This window comes from Doryrhamphus excisus, linkage group LG14 (genome assembly GCF_037039965.1).
Source record: "Doryrhamphus excisus strain RoL-2023G ecotype Guam linkage group LG14, RoL_Dexc_Guam_v1.1, whole genome shotgun sequence".
Classification (NCBI taxonomy): domain Eukaryota; kingdom Metazoa; phylum Chordata; class Actinopteri; order Syngnathiformes; family Syngnathidae; genus Doryrhamphus; species Doryrhamphus excisus.
The window spans coordinates 15,534,421-15,552,591 of NC_136370.1; the positions used below are offsets into that span (position 1 = coordinate 15,534,421).

General features: G+C 41.1%; 1 protein-coding gene across 7 annotated transcripts in view; it reads right to left on the reverse strand.

The window, feature by feature from the left end:
* Positions 1 to 17,904, reverse strand: part of esrrb (estrogen-related receptor beta) — a 40,829-nt gene extending 22,925 nt beyond the window's left edge. The window contains exons 1-3 of one of the 7 annotated variants that reach the window (XM_058090980.2): positions 17,743 to 17,860; positions 14,054 to 14,090; positions 2,490 to 2,899 (exon numbers count right to left, since the gene is read on the reverse strand). In XM_058090980.2, coding sequence (XP_057946963.1) covers positions 2,490 to 2,899; positions 14,054 to 14,090; positions 17,743 to 17,752 — 457 coding nt within the window. In that variant the 5' untranslated portion in view covers positions 17,753 to 17,860. Of the gene's footprint in view, positions 1 to 2,489; positions 2,900 to 10,987; positions 11,057 to 14,053; positions 14,379 to 17,742 lie in introns of those variants that run through there. The other 6 variants (XM_058090983.2, XM_058090977.2, XM_058090978.2 and 3 more) reach the window with 6 other exon arrangements.
* Between the last annotated feature and the right edge of the window lie 267 nt (positions 17,905 to 18,171).

An 18,171-nucleotide genomic window follows, 5' to 3' on the forward strand; every position in this document is an offset into this window, starting at 1 on the left:
GACACTGGCACGCCGATACAAGCCGTCTATTGCAGATTCAGTGCCAGCAGTTCTTTTCAACGTGCAGAACCAACAACAACAACTGCTTGTGCTAGCTTGAGGTAGCGTGCTCAGCAAGGAGTAAGAGTGATGTCAGCCATGGGGGTGTGTTTTTCTTTAAAGTCGGAAAAAGACAAGTGCAAGAAGTCATGCAGAAGTTGAATGGTGGTGGCAAAGTTGAATACGCCTAATCTCATTGCACCTTTGAAGGCACACAGCTTCCTGAAAGGCTATAATATCACAATCAAATTGGAAGCAAATAACCATTTTTTAACATGATTATATTGTGCAGGTGAATCTATGGTCATAAATTGAAAATGCATGTTTGTATCCCATAAATAAATAAGGCTTTATTTTAGGAAGCCGAGGAATGCAAACAAGGTGAGTTCAAGGTGATTAAAAAGCTGTCAGGATGGTAGTTAAGATTAACTTAGCATGCTATTTGCCCTAAGTGCTATAGAACAATGTGATAAAGGGCGAGAAAAGACAGGTCCTTTGTTTTCTTCTCATTAGCGAGGGCCATCTCACACTACACCCTTGACTGCCTCGTTATTCCTTTAATTAATCAGTTCTCATCAACCCCGCCCTCTCATTCTTCTAAAGGCTCTACATCGTGCAATTTACTGCTTCCCGTTTCCTCCGGCTACGCTGCATGTGTTTCTTTTATCATTTTGGTAGGCTTTCACTACCCCCAAAAAGTCCCTGCATCCTCTGCTCGGGACCCACGTCTGATTATTATGCCATTAAGCCTCCCCTTCTCTCATCTGAAAGAGCAGCAGAGTCCCTCTTCAATCTAAAAAAGTCCAGGGTTTTCTTCCCCTCCTTTCCCTGAAATTACCCGGCGACGCGTGCCTGAGTTTCTAATTGGCATGCCCGTCCCTGGAGACGGCCCCCTCCCTTCTTCCTAATGAAAAGCCTCGGCCTTAATTACACTTTCCAAACGCTGATTGTTATTGACAAAACTCCTGTGGCTCGGACAAACGACGGCAGATTAGCTCCATTACAGGCAGCCCTCCAAGAAGGGAAAGAGAGGGGTTTCAAATCGACAATGCAAAGTGAGGGAGAGTAGGGATGGGGGGTAGGAGCTTTCAATTTCTTCCTCCATGTACCTTCCTCTTAATTGTTTAGGCCCGTGCTTCACTTAAGACGTCTCTTTCTTCTCGTGATGCCTCTTTTCTGTTCCATTGTGTTATCGCCGGTGTACTTTAAGTGCGAGGACAAAAGCCCAGCTGTTACTTGGGAGAAAATGTTCATCTTTTGTCAATAAGACAGGATTGCTGATGGCAGCAATGGTAAACATGAGGATTTGGCCTAATGCTTTTGTTTGCCTGCAAAAGGTACATAGACTGTCTAAAGCTGATAGGGATGCAAGGTCCAAAATCAACACCACCCATCAAGACCGCCAGGCTGCTCATAATGCACGCCTCTCCACGCGGGTGAACATTTGCTGGGAGCAATATGTCACACTCATTTACCCATAAGAATTTTCAAATTGTCTACTCTGCTAAACAATTTTCTGACACCTAGTTTTTCAACTGCATGTATTCCGTTCGAAAGCCAGCTAGGTTTAGACCTGGACCGCTGTGCTATGTGCAGATTTTTTTTTTTCCAGGCTGTAAAATATCTCCGTCTTTATGATTAATCTGGAACAGAGCGCACGGTTTCACAGTGGGGGGGCCTTTCATTGCCTCTCTAATGAGAAGCTGTGATACATCATGCCTTGCAGATAGCCAGTCGGTCGCACCCTGGTCCCCAGGCACACACACACACACACATATACACACACACACACACACAGAGGCTAAGAATAATAAAGCATGTCCTGGGAAGCATCTGGGCAGGAAGCTTGTGTGCTCCACCAAATCTGACATCTAAGTGAGGATGTCATGTCTGCAATACACCACCAGCCATGACAGATGATGTCATCACACTGTCACTACCCATGGCCCATGCAAAAAATATTTGTTTCCCTTTGGTTTTGTGCACACACTGGAAACCGGGATTGGAACCCAATACTGTATATTTGTGTGTAAATGTTTTCATGGACTTCAGTACTCTGACATTATCCAAATGAAGGCAGTGATGGTTAATTACGCAACATGTTATTGGAGTTTTGAGCGTGTACGGCAATGCAAATGTTTAGTTCTTGTTCTTCTGTTTTGGTGTTTAAGTCAGCTACCAAGCAAAGTGTCTCCATACTCAAATATGAGCTGCAACCTTCAGACACAACTAGAAATGGACTATACTCTGTATAAGAACATGTGACTACTATCATCTTCAGGTTATCATCTTCAAGTGCATCAGTCTTCTAAGAATTTATATTTTTACACAATGTTCACTCATTGTTGTAATATCACAAGTGGTGTGTCTTGTGTGGTAAAACATGGGAGAAATAACCTCCATCAATGTGTTCAAGGTTTTGTTGGGGGAAGGGGAGAGGAGAAAAATACCTTGTATTGTCCTTTTAAAAAAGGCTTTGCAGGCCTCACAAGAGGCCACACCATAGTGATACCCCGAGGCTATATCTCCACAGACCAGGCACAGCCTCTTGGGGAGGGAGTTCAACATGTATTCGCACTTTATGGACGAGTCCTCCATGATAGTGCTGGAGCAGTCGTCATAGCGCTTGCGGCAGGTGCCGGCTCCGAGCCCGCCGGGGGTGAACATAGGTGGAGAGTCCAGGCCGTTGGAGTGGCTGTTCATGGTGCTCACATAGCCGCCGCTAGCATCTGAGTTGCCGCTGGGACTGTGGTGGCTGACCGTGTCGATGACCGAAGATGGACTGGATGGCTCTGTTTTGATGTAGGACCCACAGCTGGAGGGTAGGTGCCGGTCATCAGCGGCCATTCTATTCAGCAGCCTGTGGTAAGTATGGCGAGAGGAAAGGGGAGGAATAGGGAGGAAGAATAGAGATAAATGATTAGCCAGTGTTTTATGTAAACATCTGGATGATGCTGCACTTTACTGCCATTACAAAATGTACTGAATCTACATGATTTAATTAATTATTTTGGAGCAACTGAAAAATACACTGACTTCTTCTGAAAGGCAATAGTTTATATGCAGCTAATGTCCCTTTCATAATGAAAGAAAGACTGACAGTGAAGAAATGCATTCACACGCTCACACCCTGAAATAGTTGGGGCATCTCCAGTGGAGCTTGGATTGTCTCCTTCATTCAGCAGTCAACCAAAAGAAAACATGATGGCAAGGTATCGACTTTTTCCCCTGTCTGTATAATAACTGTATTTTGGGAACACATGCAGCCCAATGCCGTAGCGTGTGCAGGATAAAGTGCAGCAGGTTGGCTGTAGACATACAATGTTCTGTAAAACCTTCCTTGGCCACAGCAATCTATTCCGGTCCTGTGCTGTGACCTTTAGCAGCGAACTAAAAGAAAAACACAAAACAACTTAGCTCAACTCTTTCTTCTGTCAGCAAATGCAGTAAAGTAGAGGTACACGGCGGTAAATGTGGATAACTCAATGTATCGAGGCTAACAGGAAGACTTAGTGACCTCTTAAGGTGAACGCAAGGGCGCACAGTTGGAAGCAAATACACCCCTTTGCATTAGGTACCACACATGGGGGTGAAAGGTCTATTACGCTTGCCTTTTAACAAAATTGAGCGTTGCATGTATTATGCAAAATTTGAATACACAGGCTCCAAAATGGCAGCATTGCAGCCAAAGTTGGGTGTTCATCATATAATCCATTAGCATATTGCCAACTAATGATAATGTTTACATATATGACATGTCAGACGACCAGACCAGACCTGGTTGCATATTTGGGGGATATTTGTCAGTCTGCGAGTGCTTCTTGCTGAGTCTAGAAAACCAGAGGCCTCTTCTCAAACTGCCTGTGCTCACTGTGGATGATTTAATTGCGAGGGTGGGTGACAGAGGAGTTCAGGCCCAGGGGTCAGTGGGTCAACCTTATTTTCTCACCCTGGCTTCCTGGGTCCGTGGAGATGGGGGTCAGTGTGTCAAATTAAATCTCATTCCCGGGGTTTCTCTCCCTACTGTCATGTATATTCATTGGTGCTCCAGGTGCCTACCACTTCTGGAAATTCAAAAAAAGGTTAACTGCTAAAATAAATAATAAAAAATGCCCCCTGTTAAAACCATTGACCTTGCGGAATAAGCTCTGCAGCTAAGCACAAGTACCTTTTTTTTCTTGATATAAAGACTAAACTACCCGGTTTAAAAAATTAGCTCTTTTAGCTCTGATTAAAAATACACAAACGTTATTATTTTTGATGTCATTAAAGAAGGTTATTCAGATTTGCGGTTTAAAACAATCCATTTGTGCTCTTAAATGTCCTTGGAGACACAACTTGAAAAAGTGAATCCATTTCACGCCTTTCTAAAATAGAACTTGCTGCTCTTTTAATAAATGCAGATTGAATATGCGTACATTAATGCATGGCTCTGTGTTCATCTGCTTTATGTTCTCTGTTTCAGATGGATATGTGCACCTGTGTGATAGGGCACCTGCACTTGGCTTATTAAAGGCTATATATTAAAACGCAGGCGCACAAGATGGCTCCATTTAGCTTTTATTTCACAAATTCAGAGTAAGCCTAACCCTGGTTCAAAGGCCAGCTTCAGGGTGACACTTAGCATAATTGCATAAGTGTCTTAACTGTTTCCCCTCCAGCTCTATGTGGTCATTTATTATAAATGTGCTGGCCAGAATCCCCTTAACTCATTCTGCTATGACACATTATACCACTGCTATGCTTATGTTTTTAGCAAGTCTGCATATATTGATTAATGATACCGAAGGAATACTAACTCCTTGTATTAATAAATCTACCAAAAAAAAAAAGTCTATAAATATTCACAATCTCAAATGGGACCATTGCAATTTAATTGTAAGAATACCATTGTATGACAAAATGATTAATGGACATAAAATAGTGTGATAGAGTCCCAATAAACATTTGGGTGTTAATTAGTGTGTGTGCTACAGAACATTCTTACACTGTAAAGTAAAAGCCATGTGTTTTACTTGCTTACTCAGATAAGAGCATTTAGTATTCAGTTGACTTTCTGCCCAAAGAATATAGCCCTTCTTAAATACATTTTCCTTCCTCCGTTCCTCCTTCTTTTGTTCCCTTTGTACAGATCGAAATTCATGCTGAGTAGAAGGATATTCGTCTGCAAATGCACACCGCGCAGTTTGGTATTAATCTGATTCAACCTGGTCTTTCCAACTGAATTTTTAGATCCCTAATATCGTTCCAATGGTGCTGCCGCGACCAGGATTAGTTGGCCTAACGATCTGGCAGCTCATCTCACACTCACTGTTCCTGAACATCTGAGGAAAAGAACACTCCTGCCCCCACATCTAAACACAGTCCCGCCGGCTGTTGGAATTGGGATCTGGGATCTAATTGAGCCAATTAGTAAGTATTTATGTGAAGAGCTTCTTGTGCACTTCAGCGGGATCATGATATTCTTCACTGTAGCCTGTAGGCTTCGTGTAAAACATGCATTGCAAGCAAAGCAGCACTGGGGGCTCAGCTCATAGAATGAGTTACATCCTTGATGTTCTTTGTACACACAAGGCCACTTGGTGCCAAAAACACCATTTTGGACCATTTACTAACCTCATCCCAAGGTGTCGCGTCCCTGCTACCTCAGACTGAGTAAGGCTGGGCAGTGTTAGTGGGGGTTGACACCTGCAGGCGGGTTGATGGTGATATCAGATGCCCCAGTAGGGGCAGATCTGTCTCGAAGGCCCCAGGCGATGTGGCCTGATAAGCCACTGGCCCCGGAGTCAGTGCAGGTAGGACAAACTCAATTAGCTCCTGACAAACCTCCTCACGGCCCGGCTCAGACTCTGCAGCACAACCTGAGCCCACTGGCAGCCGCCAAGCTGACCTCTCCTCCAGGGGCCACTGCCATCTTTTACCGCTTCAACACACAGCCAGGGACTCATTTGAAAAAAAAAAGCAATGACTGGAGGAGGGTGCTGAAAAAGCTTCCCACCAAAAAAAGAAGCTTGCAGGGTGTGTTCACATGAGGTAAACAAACGAGGAAAACTACTTGGTAAGGATTATATGATACTTTGCAATCAGCTTCTGATTGAAAACCTCTCCAACTGATTCTGCGTTAATGGCCGTCAGGGTAATATGAGGTAAATGTACTTTTAGGGAAGGCGCTGTTTGCCATTTTTTGGTGACCTGAATGCGTGTTTTAGCTGTAGAAAAATACGAAAGATGAAAACATTGTGGAAGGAGGCGTGGTCTGCTGTGGTTTGGTTGGAGGCAAGCTGAGCACTCCTTGGGGACACATTTGAATCTATGACAAGGAGGTCCCTAATTTAGGAGATTCTCAATCATTATTCATGCTGAAGCATAAAAAAGAGCAGTAAAACGGTTGGACTTGCAACTCCATGCATTTTTTTTTAAATCAAATAATACATGAACACCAAATGTTGGACAAAATGTCCATGTTTTTCACAATTATGAAGTAAACTGCATAAAAATTGCTATGAATTTTAATTTGTCCCCATACATACATACATACCCCATAAATACCCCTATAAATTAAATCATAGTTAATGTTAAATTGCTGTCATCAACCTGTGCTAGCAGTACGTTCAAATGTTGGCGCCTTCTATAGGCATCTGGAGGAAGTTGGATAGTCCTTAACTTCCTTGTTGATCAGCATGACTGACAAGTTGACAGTTATTTTCCTAAGTCAAATCTACGCTGTAAAAAGGAAGTCGAGAAGATGGAAAAAACAGGAAAAGACGACAAAAAGGTAACTGATATGTGACGAGAGTGTTTGTGGTGCCAAAGGAGATTGAAGGGCCTCAATCAATAGTCTTTAGGCTGGGCGCTATAGTGCCTGGTTCCCTTTGAGGGACCATGCACTCTGAGGTCTGTACAATTAAGTCTCTCGGTCTCCAGTTTGGGATTATATTTAGCTGCTCCACAGCAGCGCTGATATCTTCTTTATAAAGCAATGAGCTCACTCCACTATGACAACATGAGCCCCACGCTCCGGCGGCACCATATGATAGCCCAGACCAAGAAGTACTGTAGATCACATCTATTGATCCCCCGCCATCCCCCCACCTCCTGCTCTTTCCTGTTGGGGAGATGCTGCTGGCAGGAAGGAGAAGGCCTCTTGTGATATAGGCACTGCTGTTTGTCTGACGTAAACCGTCTGGGTCGCACAGGGCAGATCTAGTTCTTATAAGGGGCTGAGTTCCCGATGTTGATGGAAGCGAATGCCGTGCAATAGAAATATTGTCAGTGGGGGAGGAAAAAGGGGTCCTGGAAATCCGCTAAACTTATTTTGCAGAGCAAAACTGGCATGATTTTAGAGTCCAGTGGGAACACAGTCTAGTTCTCCATGCAGTACATTCAGGATTAAAAGTGTAGTGTATTTCATTTCAACCAAAGTCTCCATTACATGTGTTTCGTCACATTTTATCGACATGAACAACAATGGCCCATAAAGTATAAGTATATAAAAAGGAATTATGGGTCTGCTATCTGACAACTGGTGTTACAGAAAGGATTTGTATTAATCAATATATAGATGCATTGTCGATACATCAAATGTGGTATTATATGTTACATTACTAATACTACTAATTAATTGGAGAATACTGTATCCTTTAATACAGGCAGTGTGTGTGTGTGTGAATGACCGGTTCAATGGAATCTTCAGGAATCTAATTACAATCTAACTAGTAAATATTAACTTAAGAATACAATAGAAAAACAAAAAGTGGTCCTTTAAATATCTTTGAAAAAATGCAGAGGAAAACATAAATTTGTACAGATGTATGTCTTGTATATAAACTCAGAACAAAAGAAGACATTCAAAACATAGGTTGCTTTATCATAAATATAAGTGCTATTCCTGAATGTGCACATGCATGCAGACAGAAAGAAATATTATGATCAAGGGTTAAGGCTATTTAACGCAGTCCAGTGTAAATCACAGGTTTAGACACAGTGACTGTTCGTTTGGGGGGAGAGGGGGGGCATAGGCATAGCGCCATGCATGAAATTACTTCATTAATCTTCCTCTGATAGGCTGTTCTTGTTTAGGAGGGAACTCTACCTGCTCCAAACAAAGAGCCTATCTTGTCTCCACCATAAATTATCATTCCCATCAAAAGACGAGCCAAATACAAACAGACGACACATACGCCAAATGATCAGGCCAAAAACAAGCAGCTTTATCAATTTCCCAGGAAATTGTACACAATTATATATGTATTTTTGTATAGGTTCACAGTCAGCGCGGCCATTAGGAAGCATACTATAGCATACTTATTATGTCGAAAAATGACAGTAGCATCAAGCCACACGACGCAAATTACGGCTAAATAAATCGATGATGCTTAAAAAGACCATTGCTATGACGATGTTTGCGGGCTATGGCAGACATCGTCATAGCAATGGCCTCTAGCTTTTTACAAGCTCATCTTCACCAGCTGCCACATATTTCCCATAAATAGTGCTGGTAATAAAAAGGCGGGTAGACCTTACTGATTTATACAGTGGGGTCCGCCACCGCGCCATTCAGGAATAATTAAACTTTGGGGGATGTTTCATGAATTAATGTGTCTCCTTCAAGGGGCAATCTAAACATACATTTCAGCGCACGCCACGTCTGGTGTCTGTGGACAAGCAGCCGGGAGGTGGGGGCTCTGCCTCTGAGGGGCAGGTTCAACAACCAGCCACTCAATGTAACTATTTGATTGCACTTCGCGCTGTCACGGTGCTCTCCTAAGGAGATGTTTGCTTTGTGACTTGCATTCAAATAGGTTGGAAAGTTTCAATGCAACGTCTGAAAACGATTTATGAACCAGAAATGGGACAGCGGGATTATTTACCCGATTTTTATATCATACATGCTCAATGCGTTTTATTTATGTCAACGTTTCCCGATGCCATGCCAAACTATTAATTCTAACCCTCGACGCTGTGAGTTTATGTACAGACCGGCCTTCCAAACAGCGATGTGAAGAAGTGCTTTGTGTAAAAGTTGTAGCGGGTGCGAGGTTGGCCTGGCCCACACAGAGGAGACTTGGTGAAGCTGTCAGTGGGAATGGGAGCTGCTGCTGTGACGGGCAGTTTCAATATTGATTTCATAAATAAACAAAGCTAACCATCGATCCTAATGTTATTTTGCATTTCAATTACTGCTCAGAAACATAACCTTCAAACAACTGGCTGCTCAATACCAATAGCCTTCACTGATAAACACCCATATCGTTATATCATAATATATCGCACACTTATTTCACTTTGTCGACCAAGTGGAACAGAATGTGCCTTCAGTCGCGTGACATATTGCAGATTAAGTTTTAGAAACATAATCTTTTTTTAACAGCTGTTTCTTGAGTTATTTTGGGAACTTGTATGAACTGCACATGTGTTTGTGTGTGCAAAAATCTGTCTGTAAATTAAGAGGAACCCTTCAATGTTGGAGCAACAGGAAGAAGTGCTGACGCGCCGTGTCAGTGATAGCACTCGGCTGCCACAAGGGCATAAGAGCCCACGTAGGCTAGCATTATCCTTCTAGCCTAATGGAGCTAGTTATTTTTAAACAGATTCTCACACTGCAGCAGAGGTGTTCAAGGTTATCATGGATGAGAAATCAGGTGGGGCACGCGTGGTGACACTAGGTGGTACCCACAGTAAGCTAGTAGTATGGTACCCGATTTCTGAAAGTTACAGGTGGTCCTCGGTTTACGTTTCCTGATTACAAATTCATTAAAAACTTCAATTTGGTGAGTAAACATGAGATTCGTTCAGGACCTAGGTACAGCATGTGCTGTGGGGAATATACGTACATGCCGAGCGCAGGACTTAGATACACTATGTACTTGCTCAGCCAGACTGAGGAAAAACTTCATTATGACTCCCAAGAGGCAGTGCGCCAAAGAAAAGAAAAGCCATCACCATGGAAGTGCACATGAACATCAAAAAAAGCTCAGAAGCTCACCAATATTAGTCGTTCTTTTGGTCCCAAAAAATGGTCATGACCATCATAAAGGATAAGGATCACTGAATGCTAATAAATGATAGAGGGGTCATGGATTCAGTGCACTGTTACAAGGAGATCTGGGTGAAGAAACGGGGGTGTTATCCTTCCAGACTAGCCTGGGACAATATTTTAATGACGTACGTAGGACCCACAAGTTGTTTTGTTTTGATTCATGTATCAGTTAATTCTTGTTCTAAATTAAATTTTTGGATCCTTTATGTGTTCTGTGTACAGTGTAAGTGACTTAGGAGCAACTTGCGTTAAAAAAGTTCCACATTTTTGACAACTACAAATTAAAGTGCATTAAAAAAAATGAGCTGTCATGTTGTTGTTATGATAGGTATACATTCAGCTAATGGCAGTAGCTAAACTCAGTATCATTAGTGCACATGCGTCGCATGTCGGCATAGCTTTTTTTTGGTACTAAAAGCAGAAAGAGGCGTTTGAATGTTGGCGCCCCCTCGGCAGCTGGAGAAACCTGCTGCATACAGTAATTTTATTTCAAGTACAGTATGATTTAGTTCTGACTTACACTAAAACTGGACTTGCATCACATTCTGGGAACCCGAGGACCACCGGTATTAAAGCCAACCACGGCACATGAGCACCGTGAAACAACAACCGTAAAAATCTTGAAATACTGTCGAAATATCCCATTCACATTGTGGTTGGTCTGGTGTTGAAATGGGTTGTCTACAAAGACAAAATGTACGCTTTAAATACAAAAGGGTTGCAGTTGCAGTCCCAAGCCTACACTTGGCATGTATGAATTGGAATATCTATGGCACCATAGAATATCGAGCATCTAAGAAGTGTTAATATACTCTACATCCCCATTTGGCCTGGGGACTCGCGCCCCTCTCTCCTCATTCAGCTCAATTTGAGTGACACATTTACAGTGAAAGTAATGATACTAGATACCAGAAATGAGAAGGCTCCAGCGTGGCCAGTGGACTCAGGAATCTCTCTAATGAATTGGACAACAAAGCCCTGTTGGTACAAGGAAGAAGTATTTAGAATGGGGTGACAGACTGAATTTATAGACATCACAGACGGCACAACGCCTCCTGAATGCAGGCGGCATGGGAAAAGACGGGCCAGTCAGCTGGAGCGGCAACTTCAGAGGCCAGAGAGGCTCGCGGCTCCTAGCGGGGTGGCCATTCCCAGCCGGGAGCCTCTTTTGGTAATGTATTCTGAAACCAAATTATCGTAAGCTGATCCCATCTGGATAGTGTCTGTGCACGGCTGCTTTGGTTACCCACCATTGCCTCTACCCTGCGATAGCATCTCCATGAAGACAGCAAAAATCTGATTAGGCCAACAACAATGAAACACTTGGTCAAAGAGCAAAGAGCTTTTAACTTAAGATACACTAATGCAATTCCTTCGCCTTGTTTTCTGAAACCTAATAGGAATCAAGCGGATGGACTCCTGCATGGGTGTTTGCAGGCTCTAATGCAGCAAGCTGGGAATAATGTCAAATAAATTGGAATCTAATCCATCATTATGTGCTAACTTCTATCTGCCTCGCCAAAGAAATACAGGAAAAAAGTCGAAATTCATGAGAGGAAAATGGATAGCGGAATTAACTGTTTAAAGCAGTGGCAATGATGAGATACAGCAAAGCGAGAGTAGTGATGAGTAAAAACCACAAACTGACCGGCTGACACTCAGGTGTGCATGTGTGGAGCAGCAATATTTAGTAATACAAATTAGCTACTACAATCACTAAAAACTTTGTGTTACTTGCAAGAAAACAAATAGCAAATCTTATTTGTGGCAAATAAATCACAATGAATAAATAAATAATGTAGTCAATGCAACTTATACCTTGTTATCAATCATTTAAATATGCAAACATTAAAAAAAAAGCTTTGTTTCTTTACTCTGAAGGCAACGGCAACGTCCTGAGGTCAATTTACAGAGTGATACTAAAGTGATTTTACAATGTTACTCTGTTAATTACATGCAGACCATACATCCCACTAGTCCTCACATCCTGCCTAAAGTGGCTGTATGTGTATTTGTGAGTGTGTGTGTGTGTGTGTGTGTGTGAGAGTCAAATGCCACTGAACGCTTCCTTGAAAGGGGCCTGCTTCTGAACTAAAAAGTACTTGACATAAATTATGTTTAGTTGTTTAGGGTACAAATGACATGCGGTAAAATATATATATATATATTTATTATTTGCCTGGTTATTGAGGGAAAATAAATCCCATCAAATAGTTTACTGCACAAATAATTCTACAGTAGATTACACCTGTTCATAATTACAAACGTAAGCTATAATACAAAGTATTAGTAAAGTGCAGGTATAAAGATTCAATTAAAAATTCAATATTCATTTGAGCGCATACATTACTTTAACTGAAGTTAAAGAAAAGACACGTACTAACATTAAAATATGAATATTAACATAATACTAAAAAGTTCAATGATTTCAAGTGAATTTTAATTCACATTAAAAAGACTGCTACGTGTTTGTCTGTTGTGAAATACTGAAAAGTTGAGCTGAGTGAAGCTGAAAAATGAAATTATTTTCAAGGTATATGTAAAAAAAAAAGTGAAATGTAATGTTTGTGCTGCTGCGTTCTATGTTCTATTTGTTTTAGAAATAAAATATTACTACATGCTTCCAACTTTAGATGAGTTCATATAAGGTTCGGTCAACAATTCACCAAACACATGAACCATTTGGACATAATCATATCTGCTTAAAAGAAACAATTGCAGATATTTCTGATTTAAGTTCCACCTGGTGTGTTGCTGACATAATATAATGTGTGGGATTTTTATCACACCTGAAAACAAAATGTTTCTTAAAGTAAATATTATTTTAGATATTTATATAGTTGCATGACTGCACTCACAAGTTTTTAATTGCAGTGATTAATAAAAGCAAAACATGGGTTGAATAAGGAGACATCTGTTATTCATTTGTTTATTGTTGCCATACTATCTCTATCTAAATGTATAATTTATAACAAAAATCATATAATCTGCAATATATAATACTCATGATAATTCAAATGTCAGATCATTTGTGACAATTTTGTTTAAATTGGAACTTCAATTTCTGCATTCGAACATAAAGTATGTTTTATTAACTGAGGTGTTTAGGAAATGTATTTTTTTAGATGTCTGACTTGTCTTTTGTATAAAAAGTATGCATTAAGTCCAACTTTTGGACATTTCAAACACCTCTGTTAAATTCTATATAATTTGTAGAACATTCAAACTGTGCATTTAAGTTGGATTCAATTGCATTTTTTAAATAAAGAATTATTTAATGTAATATATTTATGAGATTTTTTCAAAATTTGAAAATATGATATGCAATGATGCGGAATCAGGTAACGCAGAGTGCTGGGCTGAGGTGGCAGCCTTTTTCGCTGCCGCTACTGGGACAGAGCACCCAGCCACTGGGTCTTTTCATCCATCTTGCCCTGGCTTCCCATATTTCACTACACAATTTACACACTACACTTCTATATAGGCTAGCATTTATATCAACAGAACTGTATTTTTCTCTCATGCACATCCTAGGCAACCATGAATATAAACTCATCAGCCATCATCTTTTGAAGTAACTGGACATCTGACGGTTTTATTTAGGATAAACAGCCCAAGTTGAGCAGGATAATTGATTTTACACGCTCTGAATGGACTCTGTAAAACTCGGGATAAGAGATGTTGCCACACAATGAATCCACATGCAAAGAGTTTATTCTGCCCTGTTGCTCTGAACAGTTGTCAATAAAGCCTGTAACGTGCAGGATGTAAATAAGAGCAAAGTAGGAACAGTGCTTTACTCCTAAACCGGAAAAGTTCACATGAACTGACAGAAAAGAAAAGAACACGGTTTGAAATGCAGACAGGACACAATGCAAAGCAAAAAGTAAAAGACCAATTGAAGACAAAAAGAAGATTTCAAAGAGGAGTTAAAACGAAAAGTGAAAGAAGTGAAGGAAGAAAAAGAGCACCTACTGGTTATGATAGCTGAGAGGGTCTGGAAGACAAAGTTCTGAAATGTCCATCAGTCCAGTTTTAGCATTCCAGGAATGAGAGGAAGAAGAAAGAGCAACCAATTGAGACCGGCTTCTTCCCCCAAATGACAGCGAAGCACCCTCAGAAACGTTGCTGCTGAAACCCCCCTCTAGCAGCGCTTCCCCCAGCCAGCACAGGTATGTTGGACTCTGATGGACTGAGTGGCTGCGCGTGTGTGTGAGGGAACATGTGTGTTGTGTATGTGTTTATGTATAGAGATGTGTGGAAAGAAGAGTGTGTCTCTTAGTGTATGAGAGTGCATGTGAGTGTATGACAGAGAGTTGGGGAGGGGGGGGGCAGAGAAGGGGAGGGACAGACAGAGAGAGAGAGAGCGAGAGAGAGAGAGAGGAGGGAAGCGCAGGCAGCGGCGGGATGAACGCTGGGATGGAGAGCGCGAGCAAGCGAGAGGAATGACTCTTTCCACAGGCGGGATAGGGCTCTTTAAGACTCAAGGGCCTGATGAATATGGAACAGCTGCTGTTGGCTGGCTCCGAGGGGGAGGACTTAAAGCGACAGAGGGGCCGGCAGAGCGCCGGGGAAGTGGGATCCAAAATGCTGGCCCTCACACACTCTCCACCCCGTGCATGGAGCACAACACACTTACAGGTCCTAAATCACGGTACAGGTCCAGCTCTAAAAACTTGTAAAACAAAGTGTAGCAAGATGAGAACTACTATGAGTGAGTAGTCAGTATACACTCTATAGTAGGCTCAGTAGACTCAGCAGAGCACAGACCACCACCAAGGCCAAGCACTACATTCATACCTCCTGCATGAAATTTGATAAATCTTCTTTATCACATTTTTACCCGAACTGGAAAATAGTTATGTAGTAACAGCTTAGAGATATGTAGATCATAAATTAAACTGACAAATAAACAAAGTTTTGCCATTTCTAATTCCCAAATCCTGTTCACTAACAAACAGCAACAACAGCTAACCTTTATGGGAGAATCATCACTTCCTGGGTAAAGACTGTCAAAATAATTCACCTTAAAAGACAGACACTGCTTTGAATGAAAATGAAAATCATTGTTAAGTTCATTTGCATACCACACGTTAGTGAAAATTAAAGCAGTGTAACTTGGTAATGGTAATGGTTTTAATCAGTTCACAGTTCCACATGTCCAAAAGGAGTAGGAAGAAGCAAAGCTTATTAAATCCTACCCCTCCACCTGGTACTTTTACAAATCAGTAACTGTTACATTTGTTCACTTCCTGCTTTCCTAATATAATTTAATTTTATTTAATTTTCTTTTTTTAATTAATTTTTTTTTTGTTTTATTTTTTAATGGTTTTATTTCATTTGAGAATGCATCAGATTACAATTGAGTGCATCACATAATCAGTTCACAGTTCCACATGTCCAAAAAGAGTAGGAAGAAGCAAAGCTGATTAAATCCTACCTCTCCATCTGGTACTTTTACAATCAATTTGTTCACGTCCCAAATATAGTTTAAGTTGTTTTTTTTTGTCACGTACCGAAGTACAAGGTTATATGACCATCCAATGACATAATGGGTACCATAGTAACTGTCAATATAGTGATATATATATATACATATATATATATATAGCACATTATGACTGGTTCAAGACTCTTCATCCTTGTATTTAGCAAACATCAACTACTTTTATTGTTTCTTGAATTCGCTCATTCGTTGTGCATTGCTTGAAACAACAGCTCAAAACTTTTCCCAGCAGTCGACTCCTCCAAACTGGATGATTACTGTTAAAAACCCGCTACATACATCTTTAAAAGTGTCCCCAAATGTGTCTGTATAGCACATTAAAAAAAAGCCTCAACAGCAGCCTAAACCACAGTATAGACGCTACACCAAGTAGGCAAGTGCATTTGCAGCACTTCACTTCCAAAATGCAATAGCTTTCAAACCACTAAGGACAGTTAATGTATTTATTGAGCTGCGTTGCTGGTTCCATTTGAGGGTGTTACATGTGAGAGAGCGTTGTGAACCTTTCGCCACCTGCGAGAGATGATCTCTAGCTATAACTCATATTCTGCAGCCCCATCATCTTCTAAAGCAGCGGAAAATCCAGCTCTGCTACTCTAACCTCGGCTTTAGAAGCGCCTGTGTTTCAGTGTTGATCAAGCTCAGTAAGAATGTCGAGAATGCAGATACCATTTCACAGTCAGCGTGGGTCACTGTGTTATTGTATCCCCGCATTATAGTGGTACTCTTTGGAGAGGAAAAAAAAAACTTAAGCAATAATTCAAAAAGACGTCTGTTTCCCGCTAATTGTGGATACTTTGTCCCGACACTGATGACAGTGGCTTCCGAGTGGAAATAAGACCAGTGGATTCATGCAGCATTTGTGCTGGATGCAAAGCAGGAACAGTATAACCCCTGGAGAGGAATCCTGTTCCATTCATCGGCTCACGTTTCTATAATCAATGCAAAAACATCACGCAATCCTTATTGATCATCACAGGCCTATTGGCGTCCCCACCATGCCACAGATTGCAAAAGGATCTGGTCTACTTTTTTGGGGGGACAAAAACATATGACTACATAAATGAAATCCAATTATGAATGGTGCCAAATCCAGCACCTGTCAGCCTGATTCCTAAGATAGGAATAAAAACACAGTAGTAAGACTTCACCGAGACACTCTTCCTCGTACAGAGACCAAAATAAAACAAAGGCATGTTTTAAGTTGGGCTTGAAGTCAAACAACCATATAAGACGATCCTTGGAGGAAGTGGCGATAATGTCATGACACATAATAGCATCCATCTACCTAACCTGCTTACTGACTTTCACCTTGGTAAGCGCCTCCATGTGACAAATCTCATATCTTATATGTTTTTATTTGCTTCGCCAAAGCTTTTTAAGTGACATCCCGACTTGTGCGTCGCGCCATGTGAGCTATGAAAGACCCCGCCGAAAGCTGCTATCGCTCCTCCTTATCAGCACTGTTATGAAAAATCACAGGATGTGACAGTTGATTTGACATAGAAGGATCTGATAGAAATAAAGAATAGAGCTGCGTGAGGCCGGCACTCTATCACAAGGCATGAAAAGTTAAAGCGGTAACAGGAGTAGGACAGCGGCCGATTATGTAATCTGTTGGGATTGTAGCATACCTCAACAGAAAGTAACATTGTCACTGTGCAAATCAAATATATTTGTTCATTTATCTGCCTGCAATATGGAATGTAAGACTGGAATATGAGAATAAACATGAGAGTGTACTAAACTCTTGTGATACTCATGTATCAGTTGAAGTAAAGATGACTACATGAGGTGCCTTTAGTACTACAAATCAGCTAATATAGTAAATGATCATTGTAATGCAGTGTAGTGATTGTGGAGTACATATCTCAAGTACAGTAATAAACTACAACTCTGTATCATAATAAACAGACATAAAAATTCCAACTCCATCCAATAAGTGAGAGCATATGATTTCAGATTTAAGAACAATAGGCTACTAAGTTTTGATTACGCAGTGATTAATTAAGTGTGTGGACGCTAGCTAAACATAGCCACAGGTGCGTCATTAAACACAGGAAAGGGTATTTAGGATAAAAGGTGTATAATTACACAATAGTTTACCTCAAAGCGACAAAAGAGATGAGAAAGGTAAGCTAACTAACACATAAAGTACCTTTCTTCATGCCACTGTCCCAGGTGACAGCCGTACTGCCGTACTGCCGGGTCGCTGTGGTAAAGTGGTACAGTAGTGGTGGTGGATGTCCTGGTTGTTGCGGTGGTGGGTGTTGTGTTGGCTCTGTGTTCCCGGGACGCGCCGTATAACTGTCACACACCACGGCCTCACTGGCAACTCCGCCTCCGGCGCGCGCCTATTAGGCAAACAAACACACCCACCGGCAACTGAGCTGTGCGAGCCAGGTCAAACAGAAATGTGTCACAATAGGGTAATAGGTTATGATATTAAATGATTAAAATTATTAAGCAGCGTGTATTTTAAAGTGTTTTAAATAAAGTTTTATACACTATATACAGTATATTTCATATTTTTTGTCATTTTTAGTGATGATGAAAAAAAAAGAAATGCAAATGCATTTAAATATAT